At 33.2% G+C, this 16,746-nt stretch overlaps 3 protein-coding genes across 3 annotated transcripts in view; all 3 read right to left on the bottom strand.

The window, feature by feature from the left end:
* Positions 1-618: 618 nt before the first annotated feature.
* Positions 619-16,746, bottom strand: part of LOC132609575 (putative late blight resistance protein homolog R1B-16) — a 38,365-nt gene continuing 22,237 nt past the window's right edge. Inside the window, exons 5-6 of the mRNA XM_060323624.1 lie at positions 1,871-2,008; positions 619-1,001 (exon numbers count right to left, since the gene is read on the bottom strand). The gene's annotated coding sequence lies outside the window, so the exon portion shown is untranslated. The remainder of the gene's footprint in view (positions 1,002-1,870; positions 2,009-16,746) is intronic.
* On the bottom strand, positions 945-3,158 carry LOC132610317 (transcription factor bHLH128-like). Its single transcript, XM_060324624.1, has 3 exons — positions 2,850-3,158; positions 1,871-2,008; positions 945-1,001 (listed from the first exon to the last, which is right to left on the bottom strand). The coding sequence occupies exons 1-3, from the start codon at positions 3,156-3,158 to the stop codon at positions 945-947; spliced, it is 504 nt and encodes a 167-aa protein (XP_060180607.1).
* On the bottom strand, positions 5,686-8,225 carry LOC132610321 (uncharacterized). Its single transcript, XM_060324626.1, has 2 exons — positions 8,025-8,225; positions 5,686-5,811 (listed from the first exon to the last, which is right to left on the bottom strand). The coding sequence occupies exons 1-2, from the start codon at positions 8,223-8,225 to the stop codon at positions 5,686-5,688; spliced, it is 327 nt and encodes a 108-aa protein (XP_060180609.1).

The following is a 16,746-nucleotide window of genomic DNA, read 5'->3' on the forward strand; positions in this document are numbered from 1 at the left end:
AACTTTAACTTTTTCTTAAAAATTGTATGTTGGATTCGGCATACACTCCCCCAGTCCTGCCTTGCGAAATTATTTTTTTATTTTATGCCTGAGCGGGAGTTCGAACCCAGAACTTCATCTATTCGCCCATCTTTCCAAGCAAAGGGCAAAATTTAAAGACCACAAATCTAAAAGGCAGGAATTAAAGACCACAAATTTGAGGGGCAAAATTTAAAGACCACCCCAAACGAAGGGCAATCCGCGCAAAAAAATGAAAAATAGTGATACCAAGTTCTTGAAGATTAGGACACTTCTGTAATAACACATCCGCTATATCAATTGTATATTCAACTGCCCTTAATATCTTCAAATTTTCCAACTGATTATGTTATCCAAATAAAAAAGAAAGAGGCAAAAGCCTCAACATGCCTGAACTATCCCATTTTCTAAAGTATCGCTGGTAAGTGGTAACACTGTATTGATTCAAATCCAATCATGAGAGGGCCGCGGGGGCGTTGATAACAAAGGCAAAACGAAACATTTTTTTTACTAGACATATCGCTTATTTTCGTATAGTAAATGACCAAATTTGACCCCTTTTGCCATTTATGATACCAAAGAATGAAATGGAGAAGTAGATGTCCATCATCAAGAAATTATCACCATGAATTAGCTTCATGATCTTCAAGAAAAGAATCCAAAAACATAAATAAACCCAAAACTGAATTAAAATTTAAATGTTAGAGGAAAAAAAAAACTAGAAATAATCCAAAACAATCATATACGCGGTCTAACTGAAAAAAAAAAAAAAAAAAACGACCAAGAGAGTTCACTTTTGGCGTTAAAAAGCTAGTATGAAAATTGCTTCCTTATGTACAAATTTTGAGTTTCCACGAAGCAATGGTGACAAAAATCCTTTAGGTCAATCTTCAGCTAAAGTGCTTTCTCCCATTTTGTAGGCACTGTTATTGACTTGATTTCTTACATCCACATTTGCAGTTTTCAAGTTCCGTATTCAGATTCTGCATAAGAAAAAGAAAATATATGAAATATAATCCTACTACTTCATTGACAGGTATAAATGTGGGCTGGTTAATCTTGCAAGCTTATCATCTTTCCTTCATCACTAACTTTCTGGAAAATATATTAGACCTACATCCCATAAAAAAATTCTTTTTAATTATTTTCACTTGAATTTATGATCTTCAAGCTGTTGGGTTAGAGGGATTAAGTGGGTTATCCTGATAAAATTTGGTTTAAATTTAAAATCAGGATAAATTTTATACCACAATCATGGGATTATCTATCTCATATAGAAGTCACGATAGATACTTTTGGTTATACCCCTAGGACTGTAATGCTGGTTAAATTAATTTGTTGACCTAAAAGGAAAACTTATTTTGTACCACTTAATCAAAACATTAGAGTAATATAAGTTCTCAAATGGTACAAGCTCTTTTGAGAAATTCATATAGTTGATTGACTATCTTTTTATTCCGTCTGTTTCACTCGTGGTCTTTTCCAATAGAATGAATAAATTCTATAGCCGAAACTCTTTAACTTTATACTTCTCATTTCATCCTAATGACATTTTTTTTTTATTTTGACAATAATCCATCCTAATGACATGCTCTTGCAGTCATAGGAATGTCATAATTTATTAAAGAGTAAAGACTACAAGTTATACAATAAATTTTAATTGGTATTGTTATATATATTCAACTTGGAAATAGAAAAGTCTTTCTATCTTTCTTAAGCTTCATTCCCAATCAAAGCCATATAAAATGAAACGGACCAAGGAAAGAATAAGTTGATAGAGTTCAATTGGATTTTTATCTTTGTTCATTAAAAAGGCCAAGTAAAGCAATGACTTAAGAAATTTGAAGTTCACCCTTTCTGCAATGCTGCGAGGATGAGTAGCACAACCACACTTGGCACGAATTTTGCAAGGAACAGAATCTTCAGGGATGTGCAGCAATCTATCCATAGACGCCATTTCTAGTGCTGTCTGAGACAAGCCAAACTGAAACTGAAAATGGTTCAAAAATCGAAAAACATCAGTTCATCCTTCCCAAGTAATAACAATGCAGTTCTCAACAATATTTGTGAGAGTTGCGCACGAGAAACAAGATTGAATATGCCAACATGGAATATTTTGCCTATTTTACAATCTGCTGCAGAAAGAAAACAATCATATACAGGAGTATAGCAGTAAGCTATGTTGCTTGGACTCTTCAAAAATGTCAACAAGTGCGTGTTGGATCCTCCAAAAGTAGACCATTTTTGGAGGATCCGACAAGCGTACGGAAGGATTTTTGCTTTTTGGATAGTCCGAGCAACATAAGTAGTGAGGTTGTTAAGGGGGAAATGTAAAGGAAATATATCTAGTGCCGTTGACATGTTGAAAACACAGACTTCAAACAGTGAAAGTTTATGTGTTTATCAAGTTTATTAGCTGGAAGAAAGAAGAAAGGTAGGAAAATAGGGATAAATGAATGTCAAAAGCAGAATTAAATCAACGTTTTGAAAGATTTCAAGTAATAGTGAGTTGAAGGAAAGAAATTGAGATTTTGGGAACACCAAATCAAAGCACATGATATTTTTTTCATCCAGAAGTTTAATATCTTTAATATGAGACCAGAAGTTTAATATCTTTAATATGAGATCTCGTTTTTTTCGCATAAATACTGTTAAAAACCAACAACAACATACCCAGTGTAATCCCACGAGTGAGGTCTGTGGAGGGTAGAGCGTACACAAACTTACTGTTAAATACCAGGATAAAGAAAACACAACCCTTTAACACTAGCTACTACAAAATAGAGTTTCACCGGGAAAAGAATTCTTTTACAAAGTTTCAGTAATATTACCTGAGTTTCCCCTTCATCGAGCCCATTGGCAATGTCATTGCTAATGAGCTTGGCTCGTTTGCTCGGTGCGACAGAGAACATTATAGAATTGTTGTCTTCCCAAGAACCCATTGCGAAATTACTTGCAGTAGCATAAGAATGTGTTGATTTTCGATGGCCATTGTCTGTACTGGTCCCTTCAACATCCTCATTTTCCTCTGCTATTTGAGAGAGAGCTTCTTGCCTAGTGAAACTAAGCTGAGAGTTCAGCGTTGTTATTCCCCGGCTACTATCTCCAACGCCTTTTGAGTTGTAGCTTCCTCTCCCCATTGAAACTGAAAACCCTAACGTCAAGTCAAACTTGAATTATATTACAAATTACAACCCTAACGATCTCTTTTTTTCCACATTAAAATCACTACAAGAAATGAATATTTTACGGGCGACCCCTCTAATAGAGGCAAAAAGTAAGCATTTTCGTGGCGACTCAAATTGGTAGCCACAAAATCTGATAGTTCTAGTGTGACCCTTGTAGTCTCCACAGAAAGTAACATTTTAATGGCGACTATACTTAGGTTGCTACAAATATGTATCACGGAAAACAAAATTTAGTTGACAAAGCATTTGGTTTCCTTTGGTTCTGTATCTTAAGGTCTTCATTGACACAATTTAAATATATTACAGACCTACCATAAAGAATTTCTTGTTTTCCAGATTAAATTGCTCGCCTTTGGTTCCGGTATCTTAATTGAAGTCTTTGTTTGACTAGGTATGAATGTTGCTACTCAAATTAAAGTTACAGTGATAAAATCTGTTTTGGTCTATCGGAGTAGTAAACTTCTTTAATTTGGGCTATGGGGGTAATAACGACTGATCTACTTGTTTTACAAGAAGCACAGAAGTACCATACTACAAGAAATATCAACTAACCTATGTTGCTTGGATCCTCATAAATGCAGCCGAGTGTGTGTCGGATCCTCTAAAAGTTATTAACTGACTTTAGGAGGATCCGACACGGTGTGGTGGCATTTTTGGAGGATTCAAGCAACATAGCAACTAAAAAGAATCAAATTGAGCAAATCACACTTATTTTCCTACTGTGTGGTGTTATGATGTGAGCTCTGAGGAATTAAATTGATTTTAACATTTGGTTACTATATGAATAGCAAAAGATGATTAATCAACAAAGGACTAAAAAGAAGAATGTAGGTTAATCAAAATAGAACAGAAAGTTATCAACAATCATAAACTCCTCGTTAGTTACATTAAATTAAATGGTTGAAAGAATAAAACTATAAGAAATAGAAAACAATGACTCAGTATTCTCATAAGGTTGTTTTAAGAGCTAACAAAATTCTTTGTGATTCCACATATTACAAGAATTATTACAAGAATGACCAATGTTCTAAACCTCTTTTAGGCAAAGATTATTTCATCAAACTAAAAGAAGAAGAATTGTAGCAAGCGATGTTGTAAATTAATATTTACATCAAAATGCACTTAAACAACTTTATATGTCATTTACATTGAGTATGTTGCTGCTTGAAGCTCAATTATCAATAAAGAGCAACCTTTTGAGATTGCAAAATCCATAACAAATTATCACAGTAAGAAACTCTCGTCTTATTATTAGGATCAAAACAACCTTACATAAACCTTAGTAACATGGTCTATGTCACATGACTTTAAACTCATTTGTTTATTTTAACCTTTCAGCGCTTATTTGGCATGTCATTTCTGTCATAAATAACCGTTATTCTACCTTTGTTAATCTTGCAAGTCTGTTTTAAAAATAAGTCATTTTCAGACATCTTAAAGAGGAGGGACTGTGACAATATATCCTGACTGAATAATAGTAGTATATAAATAGAAAAAGAAAAGGCCGTGATTTACCTAAATGTGCCTTTTTTAGGTCATCATTTAAATTTTATCCCTATTCTAAAAAGTTGTACAAATATAACCCTAGGGACTGACAAAATATTAGAATGTAGTCTAACATCTACAAAATTTTAGAAATCTAATGTTTTTCTCATAAGATTTTCAGTTTGTTCAAAAGGACCTTTAGACCACTCCATAAGTTGCAACAGAAATAAAAGGAGGATCATTTACTAAACAATTGTTTCTGAAAGAGACAATTGGTGAAAATTTTTGAAAATATTTTAGAAGGAGAGAAAAGGGAGATGGGTAAAAAAACATCAATTATTGAAAACTTTTTTTTTTTGATGAAGTAATTGTTATCATTAGCATCAGGCATCAAGAAGATGCAAACTATAGGTAAAGTTAGAGCTACCTAGTAGCTTCAAAAAGCAAAAATCACCTTGTTAGCTTTCTACGGTCAAAACAACTATCTTAAATACAGTGAGCTAACAAAGTCCAAAAAAATTTCATGTGAATCTACAGGGGAGACATTTGCCCAACTAAATAAATACAAAAGACAGTTTGCTTTCAAGGTTGGTGTTGGGGTTGATAATCCATAAAAGCATCTTCTAATCAATTATTGAAAACTAGTGAGCACTCAAGAAACATTGGGCTGGTTTTAGGTGGCTGCTAAGATATAAATCATTTATAATAATATTAATGGATTATTATAAAGAGCAAGTGGGAATAACGGGTCAAGTAAATATCCATGCACGTGATAACTGACCAGTCATAGAATTTTAGGAGCTGTTTGGTGAATGCATCTTGACCTCAAAATAAGCAAAAATGGATTCAAAGAATCTAGGCACAATCACCATCAATTAAATAAAGGGACAAAACTTTTTCTTTGTTATTTTATTGGCTAGTTGGGACTTTAGATTTTTTTTAATGTCAACTTGCTATCTGAAAGTTTGGACCCCACAAAAACCAAAGAAAATGCTTACTTCCTCCAATAAGGAAGTTCGCCAAGGTACTCTCCTGCAACGTATCTGTCATTTGTATTCTCCTTCCTCTGAAGTTCGCCAAGGTACTCAGCCAACCTCTCCTTATTAACTTTACCCATCATCTGTTAGAAAAAAACCAAACAATATATCTTCAGGAATTCACCACTCATAAGTCGAAGTACTAAGATACAAAAGTAAGCCAATGAGACCAAAAGATATCACTGTGAATGAAAAGAAACAATCATCTTCTGTAAAGATGAAGTCAAATAGTCTATTTGGTACCAGATGATAACCATAAACTTGTCACTTCCTTCATCCCTAACTTCCCTTCAAACAAAAGGCAACAATAATTCTAACAGGAAAAGTCACTACATAAGCCAAGAGATTCAACAAGTATTTGCTGTGGACTATTGGAGCAAGATGGCAAGATGGAAAAGATTGCACAAGATACAGAAGTGAACAATAAAATTATTTGTAAATCCTAGCAACATCCTGCAATTTGTAAGAATAATATTTTCACAGTACCATCCTTTTCCTTTTGGTTCCCATAGATGGCAAGTGGCCAGTAGGTGTAAACCAAAGTTATGTGAAAGTGCTCACAACTCAGTTTTAATGTTCAACAAAGACAAGACATAAATGGGTATATTCAAATGCTGTGATCATCTTAATTTCTCCTCCTTAAGGAAATACTCGAAGGTGGTCTTCGAATCTTCCTTAATGATTACTCAACATCTTCAACAAAAAGCCCTTGTTGAAACCATCGAGATCAGAGACTGTCCCCTAGACTGCCTTAGATAGCAAGCCATACCTTTTCTCAATAAAAAGTCTTTCAACCCAGTCCTCTTCCGCACCATTTATAATGTATTCCCAGTTCCTCAACATACCATCCAGGCGTCCACTTCTTGTAGAATTCCATGATTTCAATATTTATTTATACTACTGCTTAGAAAATACACCTGTCAATCTAATATCTTAAATTCCCTGTTCTGTCATATGGTGTCTCCTAAATACAGAGGAGGTGCTCCAGCCAAATGCTCAGAAGTAATCCAATTCATTTACAGTATCCATTCTCTATCTACCAAGATTGGTTATCAATTGCTATTTTCTGTATGTTAATTATTGATTACTTTATCCACACTAAAAAATAAAGCTCCAAACATCATTTTCTTGCAAAAGGTAACAAGTACATCAAAAACAAGAAACATTATCAAATGATGCTGCTAGAGCACTTTTTCAATTTGCCACATCAAAAAGCACAATCATCACAACAGAATGTACAGTAGACATATGAGGCACATACTGATCTCGCAAGATGAAAGTTTTCTCCAGTATATACCATTACAAGTCAAAGGGAAGGCAATACACATTAGGAGTTGATAATGCCTAACTAAAGTTTTGGTATAGTCATAACCTCAGAAGGTAAAAAGCATATGCAGCACATTGTCACATACTGCTCTGGTCAGGTGAAAGTTACACGAGTAGTTACCATATTCAGCAAAGGAAGTGCAACACGCATTAGGAAATAACAACATACCCAGTGTAACCCCACAAGTGAGGTCTGGGAAGGGTAGAGTGTACGCAGACCTTACTCCTACCTTCACAGGTAGAGAGGTTGTTTCCAAAAGACCCTCGGCTCAATTAATGATAATGACAAATCAATTTCCAGTACAATCATCGGAGAAGAATGTACAGCACATATGGATGCAGCTACTAAACTGGACAAATGAAACATGCTCCGGTAATAACAGTAAATTAGCGGGAGCTTAATACTGAGGAATATTTACTTTGTCTATTTCTAACCATTGGGGAGATTGACATTACCAATTGCAACCAAAAAAAAAAAAATTACACTATAACAACAGATAACACCAAGTCAATTTACGTGATAATGCCAAAACAATATCCCGTGCAATTAAAACTGCAGAAGGCACAACACACATGAAGCACAAATTAATCTGGTAATAACAATACTACTAGGTGATGGAACTGATAATCTCTAAGCAATTTCCCGTACAATCAAAATTGCAGAAGGTACAACAAACATGAAGAACTCAAGCACAACACTATCAATATTCGTACCTGAACTATCACCATCTATACCATCTATGTATTAAAACACACCTGGTTGAGTACATGCTCATAGTTCGGGACCGATAGTTGGTAGTTGGGTTGTGAAACTCGCGAAAAAGCGATAATTCAAGTGTGTTTTTGACCATTAACTCTAGTCTCTACCAATTATCAATAATAATCCCTAAACAATTTCCAGTACAATCAAAACTGCAGAAGGTACAACACACATGAAGGACAAATTGATGTGGTATTAAGAGTAACATACTAGGGTTTCAGGACGAGCATTCTGCCTTAGCTTAGCTTCAAGTTCAGGACTGCGAGAATTAGTAGCAGACATAACACAGAAACCTATTATCCCTGGAACTACACCACAAACCGTCGCGAATCCGATGAAGAACGGCTTGGATTCCTTCGTTTGTCTAACTATCCACCTCCATGTTCCGCTCTTCTCCCATAGAATCGACATCGAATTTTGTGATGAAATTTGTGATTCTCTCACACTTTTCTTGGCAAAAGCATAGACAGTATTTTAGTCTTACAAAATGATTTCAAAAACGGAAAAGGTCCAAAAATTCTCTTAAACTATTGAAAAAGGCTCATAAATACCTCCTTTCATCTTTTGGTCTAAAAATACCTTTCCATCCACCTTTTAGGTCTAAAAATACCCTTAAAGTTTGTTTTTGACTCAAATATACCCTTTAAACTAACAGAATATGTTTTTTTGTTTTTTTTATCGGAAAAGGTCCAAAAATACCCTTAATCTATTGAAAAAGGCTCATAAATACCCTCCTTCCACCTTTTGATCTAAAAAAATATGAACAAATATGTTTTTTTTGCATTTCATGAATAAAAAAATGAAATAGGAAATTATAATTTTTTTTTTGCATTTCGTGTATTAAAAAACAAAATAGGAAATTATAAGTTTTTTTTCATTTCGTGTATTAAAAAACGAAATAGGATAAAAAAAATTAATTTCGTTCATATAAAAACGAACTTGGAAAATATATATACCAACGAAATAAATAAAATATATATATATATATATATATATATATATTCCAATTTCGTTTTTATATGAACGAAATTAATTTTTTTTTATCCTATTTAGTTTTTTAATACACGAAATGAAAAAAAACTTATAATTTCCTATTTTGTTTTTTAATACACGAAATGCAAAAAAAAAAATTATAATTTCCTATTTCATTTTTTTATTCATGAAATGCAAAAAAAAAACATATTTCGTTCATATTTTTTTAGACCAAAAGGTGGAAAGAGAGTATTTATGAGCCTTTTTCAATAGATTAAGGGTATTTTTGGACCTTTTCCGATAAAAAAACAAAAAAACATATTCTGTTAGTTTAAAGGGTATATTTGAGCCAAAAACAAACCTTAAGGGTATTTTTAGACCTAAAAGGTGGATGGAAGGGTATTTTTAGACCAAAAGATGGAAGGAGGGTATTTATGAGCCTTTTTCAATAGTTTAAGGGTAGTTTTGGACCTTTTCCGTTTCAAAAAAACAAAAAAACAAAAAAAAAAATGGTCCCTTATGTTTGAGTGCGAGTTCAAAGTAGTCCCTTACACTTTGTTTGGATTGTTGTTTACGTATCGTTTCAGAATATTATCTCGTATTACTCTCTCCGTATTAAATTATCTGTTGTTTTTGTTTTACATGCTCTTTAACAAATAATCATTAATAGGGTATTTGACCTACTTTATCCTTATTCAGTTAAGGGTGTTTGACCTACTTTAAAAATCCTTATTACATTCAAATCTCTCCAAATCTAATATATACTCTATTTATGTGTCATCTCCATTAATGATAAAATTTTACTAAAGATAAATAAAGAAAAATAATTAAAACTTTAATATTTATTTATATAAGTGAAAAATTACAGGTCATAATAACTTTATAAATATATTTCTATGCAGATAATGTAAAAAAAATAGAGTAGAATTTTTAAGAATGGTTTATTTATATTGTAAATGAATTTTATTATAATTAAGAAAGATTCCATTAGTGACAACCACTTGTTTATTTATATAAACCATAGATAATAAGAGAGAAGTGAAACTTATATATACACACATGCATGTACATACATATACACATACTGCATATAATTTTGAAATGACAATAAAAAAATAGGCTTAAGTGACTAAAACGCCCCCAAATTTGGCACGAATTGCAACTTTAGTCCTCAAACTGTTGTTGCACTTCAAGACACTCCTAAACTTGGCAAAATGGGTTTTAATTCATCCCCGAGCTGCCACATGGCATAACAAGTGTAGTTACACACCAACAGGCGCGTGAGAGTTGCCACATCAGTTTTTTTCTTCAAAAAAAAGAAAAGAAAAATCAATTTTGGAAAATTCATTAAAAAGTATATTTTTTTAAAATCAGAAAAACTATTTTTTTTTAAATGTGGAAAACCCATTTTTGAAAATAAATCTGGACTAGATTTTTTATTAAAAATTCTGGAACTTTGTAAATCTTGAAAACTGAGAAACCCATTATTTTTTTTACAAAAAATCTGGAAAATTGATTTTTTTAAAATTAAAAAACCTGGACTTTTTAAAAATCTGGGATATTTTTTTTTTTAAGAATAAAGTGGAAAACTGATGATTTTTTCCTAGATTTAAAAATAATCTAATTTATCGGGATTATTTTAAAAAAAAATGGGTTTTCCACATTTTAAAAAAAACAATTTTTCTAGTTCTTTTTTAAAGAAGTGTCTTAAAAGAATCGCGAAAATCTAGATTTTTAGGACAATTTAAAAAAATATCAAGTTTTCATTTTTTTAAATCCTTTTTTTACAGATATTTTAATTAAAAGTGTAGTTTTTCAGTTTTTCAGTTTTTTTTTTAAATTAATTTTTTTAAATGTAAAATAAATATTTCATTGCTCTAGATTTTTTATTTAAAAAAAATCACTTTTACATTTTTTTCAAAACAATTTATTTATGTGGAGGACACATAGAATAAAAATGTCATGTGACATTAATATTTTACACATGGAGGGCCACATAAGCCTTTTATTACAGCTGGACCCGCGAGTGACTACACTCACTCCGGATCATGAGCTCAGGGGTGTAATAAAACCCATTTAGCTGAGTTAAGGAGTGTCTTGAAGTCCATCAATAGTTTGAGAATTAAAGTTGCAAAACGTGTCAAATTCAGAGGCGTTTTAGTCACTTAAGTCTAAAAATAGAATTAGATTTTATCACAAATTCATAAAAATATTATTCTACTTATAATGTTAATGAACTTAAATAAGAGTCTATAAATATCTAGATAAAAAAGATAAATATATATATGATATAAAAATATATTGCATAAATGGAGGGTTGAAAAAAAATAAGGGTCAAATATGTTATATCCCGTATTTTTTTTACGTCGGATTATTTGTAAGCTGAGGTGGGGCCCACACATCGAGATTTTTTTTGGACATCTGAAAAGTCATATGAATCACATATGTGAAGTTAAACACAACTCAAGAAGGACCCTTGGGCCAAATCAAAGTGGAAGTCCTCCAAACGAATATTTTTAAGAAAACGTTTTCGGGTGATCTGACTTTTAGGGGCAAAAACGGTATTATAAGTTTGGAATTTGGAAAAATACCAAGAAATAGAAGTTGTAGATAATTGAATTATCTTTCCAACCATAGGTAGTGGGTTCTCAGGTGACGTCGGTGCAAGGAGATATGGACGTTTTAAGGTCGAAAGGTCAGTGGACTAGGCCCAACTCGGGATCAACCGAGTTGGTCCAAAAAAATAAAAAAACGAATTTAGGCCCAAAAGTGAGGGTGGCCGGCCATACCTGGCCCAACCCATGTCACTTAATTAATTTTTCATGTGATAAATAAGACTAGAAGGGATCATTAGTCTTAGAAACTTCAAGAAAATTTGAGAAAGAGAAAAACAACAAAAAGAAGAACAAAAGCTTAAAGGCCATACGGCCATAGCTTGCAAAATTTTGCCCTTTGAAATCTTTCTCCAAAAATTATTTTCTTGTGGTATTTCTACTAATTCAAGGGTCCTTTACAACTTGGTGTAATTATTTTGGAAGAAAGAGCACTTGTTTCTTCAAGTTGACAACTTGGTCAAGTGAAGAAGATTGTAGAAAAAAGTAAGAATTAATCCCTTTTTATTATGTTATGAAGGTTGATTTATGTTGTAGTATGTAGAAATGAGTAGAATTTATGGAAATATGGAAGTTTACAAAGTGGGTGTGCATATATGTAAGTGGACATATATGTATATTGTTGTATAAATAATATGAGTTGAATTTTATGTTGTATTCTAGTTGTGGTTATGGTGAAATTTATATTGGAAATGGAAGAAAATGGTTCAAGTTGGCATGGAAAATTATTGGAAATAGTTATAGGAAATTATGTGATTTTAATGAAGTTTTTATGTAATTATGGAAGTGGAGTTTTAAATGTGAATTATTATGTTAGTTGGTGAATTTGGAAGGATAATAGTCCATATTGGCATGAAAGATTGGTTGTTAAGTGGTTATGAGAAGTTTTGTGATTTTATGGTAGATTTATGTAATTATGAAAATGAAATTATTAAGGTGCAAATTATGATTATGGTTGATGAAATTGGAAGATGGAAATATGTTATGAATATGTAGATTGAAGATTAGAAGTTTTGGATGGATTATGGTTTTGGTGGAAAGTTTGTATATTTTGTATATCTTGTGAATATTTGGTAGAAACGATATGAAATGCTTCCGAATTATATCGTAATGATCTTGATTAGTAATGAATGTAAAAACATTGAGATTGGTTTGGAAATGTGAAGTTGGAATGAAAGCTATTGCATTATGTTGGAAAGAAGACTAGTTGTGTTATATTGTGTTTTGTAGTCATGGTTGTTGTCATTGTGTTGATAGTTTGGCCGGGTTGAATTCCCGGATTGTTGTTGATTAAAAATTGGCTAAGTTGAATTTTGGGGATGGTGTATTTATAGGGGAGATGCTGCCCAAATTTTTGTAGACAAGTATTGGTTAAGATTGAAATCTTAAAGCCTTACAATTAACATTTGGTAATTGTGACCAAATTGTAGATTTTGGCGAACTTGAAACTTGATTTTGGAGACGTGTATGAATCGGAAAAGGTATGTAAGGCTTCACCCTTCCTTCTATGGCATGTCTTAAACGTAATAAGTTGGGTACGAGCCTCGGGGACAACTCTATTTCCCGGAATCCGCACTTAAAGTTTCCCCTTTTTCATTCAGTAGAATTGAATTAGAAATTGTGTAAAATATTGGAAAAATTGCCTAAACATCTAGAACTTGCACAAATAGGACCCGACTACCTTAAAACTCTCACAAGTGACGTCATGAAATGTAACGTATGTAAATCGTGTACGCCACCTCATTTGACCCGAGGTGGGCCCGTTATTCCCAGATTTTCTTAATTGTTTCGTTTATCGAACGATAAGTATTGTAACTATTCTAATGAGAATATTTTTGTGATGATTATGACGAACATGATTTCATAGTTGAAAATCTCGAATTATGGACTCGATATGAACATGAGAAAATAGAGTTAGTTCCTAATCCTCAATCTTATTTCTTTGAACATGATTCTACTTTCTAAAGACTTCAAGAATACAAGTTGACACCTTATGAGGTTTGTGATCTTATTATATGTCTTCTCTTAGTACTACTCTTTATTTATAGTCTTGCCTTATATTACTAGTTCCTCCAAGGCGAGACAAAGTGACCATGGTTATTCCATAAGATAATCGGGGACTACCGACCTTATGTCACTCCGATACGGACATGATTTCCTTTGGGCTCTAATGCATGCTGCTTAGATGTTATAAGTATATGTACATGTATATGGGGAAGATTGAGAAAGAGAAGGCGCTATAGACGCATAGCCACCTGATCCGTTGGAGTATGGTACAAGATATCGTCCCGGACGCGGGATGCCCGGACGCGGGATATATGATTAAATGGATCGGAGCCGACGCCTCGGCAATATGATATGTTCTATGTTATATATATATGAAAAGAAATGTTTTCCAAGAAAGCAAAGTATTATATGTATATGGATCGGGCTGCACGTGCCGCAGCAATACGTTATAGTATATGCACATATGGATCGGGCTGCACGTTCCGCAGCGCTAAGCATGCATGGTATCCGCCAACGTGCACTTATATGTACAAGTTATGTTTCTACTTCATGACATGCGCTATATCTCTTTTATGTTATTATTCATGCCTTACAAACTCGGTACATTACTCGTACTGACGTCCCTTCTTGTGGACGCTGCGTTTCATGCCGCGCAGGTCAACAGGTAGACAGATTTGACTCTTAGAAGCTCCATCAGCAGTACTGTGGCAGCGCTCCAGTTGTTCCGGAGCCTCAATTTCTTGGTACTACTTTTGTGTACATATTCGGGCACGGTAGAACCGGTCCTTCTTGTATATGTAGATGTACTTTGTTTAGAGGCTCGTAGACAGATATGTACAGTCAGATGTTTTGTACTTTTGTGGTCCTCGTCGTTGTATAATGTGCTAGCAAAGTTTATGAGTCCATGTCTACAATTATGCCATTAATGTTAGCGTTAAGCAACAGAAAAAAAAAAGATACGGTATAGTCTATACGGCCCACCTAGTAGTAAAAGTACGATACGAGATAAGGGGTGCTCGGTACAAGTATCGGGTACCCGTCGCGGCCCCTAGTTGGGTCGTGACTGTCACACCCCATTTTAACCGGGTCTGATTTAGGGGGGTATGACGTATTGGTGATTCCCGTTTATTTTGTTTTAAGGAGTCGCCACCTAATTAATTTAACGGTGAATTAGGACACCTAGAGTTTAACTAAGGCAAAGTTAAAACTAAACCTCAATTAATAATCTGCTTAACCAGTGTGATTCTAAGTAAGGGCTCTATATTATCCTAAAGGGAAGGGTTTAGGCATCCTTTAGAATCCGTTAACTTACGGTTATCCGACCAAACTTAGGTTAATTAATTAAAGTTAAATATAGTGTTTAAATTATAGAAAATAACTTAAAATACGGCTAATGTTTTGAGAAGAAAATCATGTTAATTAAAATAAGATTTACAGAAAAATATAATAATTTGTATAAAGAAAACTTTAAACGTCATTTTTTGATTAAGACTTATAAAAGTTGTTAAGGCTTTAAAAAATGCTATTTAGAATGAGATTTGTAGAAAATATAATAGTTTACAAAAAGAAAACTTCAAATGCCATTTAAAATAAACCCATAAATGTTACAAAGACTTTAGGTAATAATGCTATTTAAATAAGATTTGCATAAAAGTGTATAAGTAGAAGAAAAGCTGAGTTTGTGCATTGTTTGATAAATATCTAACGAATTAGCAATGAGGTATTTATTGACTTTAAATCTTAGAAGCATGAATAAAATACAAAATAACTAACAGATTTTTTACTCAGTTTTTATCTTTAATCACTATTAATTAAGAATACACGTGATCTATTCAAACCTGGAGAGTTACTTGAAATATGTTCGAATTTATGCTTGCCTATTAATGAAGTTGTGAAATTAATATGATAAGGATGTAACTCCTTTAATTCAAAAATATAAGTTTATACTATCGATTCTTCTAGAAATGAATACGGTGGATACTATAAGTAATTTTAATATAAAAGGAGGAAAGGGAAAGCTTGTGGGAGATTAGTTGTGGGTTTCTCCTAAATTCACTACCCCGTATACTAAAGTTAAATTACTAAATTCACTAAGGTTCGTCTAAATCATAATAATAATAATAATAATAATAATAAAGCAAAGTAAATGGTTAGTTGCGTAATACAAATCAAATGCAAATGAAATAAGGAAAAGAGAAAAAAATCGAATGGGCTCAGCCCATTTAGTGTTGTTGATTCCGCTGCTATTGGGCTTTTAGCCCAGAATCTTTTCATTCATTTTTTTTGCTCGGACTAGGCTGAACACGAGAATGTTAGGTTGGGCTTTAGCCCAACGCCGAAGGCGGGGAGGAACGAGTCCAAGGACTCGTATGCGGTAGTCATGCAAAAAAAAAAAAAAGTGAAAGAAAAGGATTAGTATACGATCAAACGGATAATATTAGACATGCAAAATATAAAGAAGAGGGAACTGGAACCTATCTATGTAAAGATGTACAAACAGGACATTTCATAAAAAATAGACAAATGGGACGTTTTGTGCATATTACTCGTGCTTGGTTTTAGTTTATATATTACTCAAACATAACCACCAATTGACCAACCATTACTAATTACGCGAGCTTAATTTATTAGACAAGCTCCAAGATTCTTAAAATTTAAACGGGCACATAAGACAGCTTTATGAAAGTATGCATAATCATATTATAAATGTCTAGGGAGCTTCATGTTAATAAACTTCGCACAGACAGTAGCAAAACAGAACTAGAATGAAACTGACACTCACTGTAGCAGGATTGCGACGAGCACAATGGAACTAGACAGAACTGAAGTATTTTAGGCGAAACAGTGCAAACCAATTTAAACCAGGTAAACGTAACTAGTACTGCTATCTTCCTCACTCCCCAAACCGATTTAAATTAGGCAAAGGCATTGGCTAGACGAGCCCCCTTAACCATGTGAGAAAGATGGATAGAACAGGAATATTCTAAATGACTAAATCAGTGACCATCATTATGGCCAAACAGGATTTTTAAGCGAACCACATCAGACACCAGCATTCAAAATTAACCAGGACCAGAAGGTAAGGTTGGTTTTAGAGTTATTTTGCTATTATTTTTAATCATACAGGTAACAACTGGCTAAAAGGGGAAGAATTTCGACCCGATATTCAGTTAGCCGTAGGATCAACGCACAGGGAGACAAGGCAAGGAAATGACCTGTTAAGCAGGACTGACCACTTTGCAGACATTGGCTATGCACAGTTTGGCATGATAAACATAGAGATCTTATCACATTATCCACAATACGTTGTGAAGCATAGCATTTGACTTAAACTAATTGTC

This window comes from Lycium barbarum, chromosome 9 (assembly GCF_019175385.1).
Source record: "Lycium barbarum isolate Lr01 chromosome 9, ASM1917538v2, whole genome shotgun sequence".
NCBI lineage: Eukaryota > Viridiplantae > Streptophyta > Magnoliopsida > Solanales > Solanaceae > Lycium > Lycium barbarum.

Excerpts from the sequence above, each read along its gene's own strand:
- LOC132610317 (XM_060324624.1), bottom strand. The coding sequence starts at position 3,158 with ATGGGGAGAGGAAGCTACAACTCAAAAGGCGTTGGAGATAGTAGCCGG. Across the intron at positions 2,009-2,849 it reads TCGATGAAGGGGAAACTCAG|TTTCAGTTTGGCTTGTCTCA; the intron begins GTAATATTACTG and ends AACCATTTTCAG. Across the intron at positions 1,002-1,870 it reads CTCGCAGCATTGCAGAAAGG|AATCTGAATACGGAACTTGA; the intron begins GTGAACTTCAAA and ends TTTCTTATGCAG.
- LOC132610321 (XM_060324626.1), bottom strand. The coding sequence starts at position 8,225 with ATGTCGATTCTATGGGAGAAGAGCGGAACATGGAGGTGGATAGTTAGA. Across the intron at positions 5,812-8,024 it reads ATGCTCGTCCTGAAACCCTA|ATGATGGGTAAAGTTAATAA; the intron begins GTATGTTACTCT and ends TTTTTCTAACAG.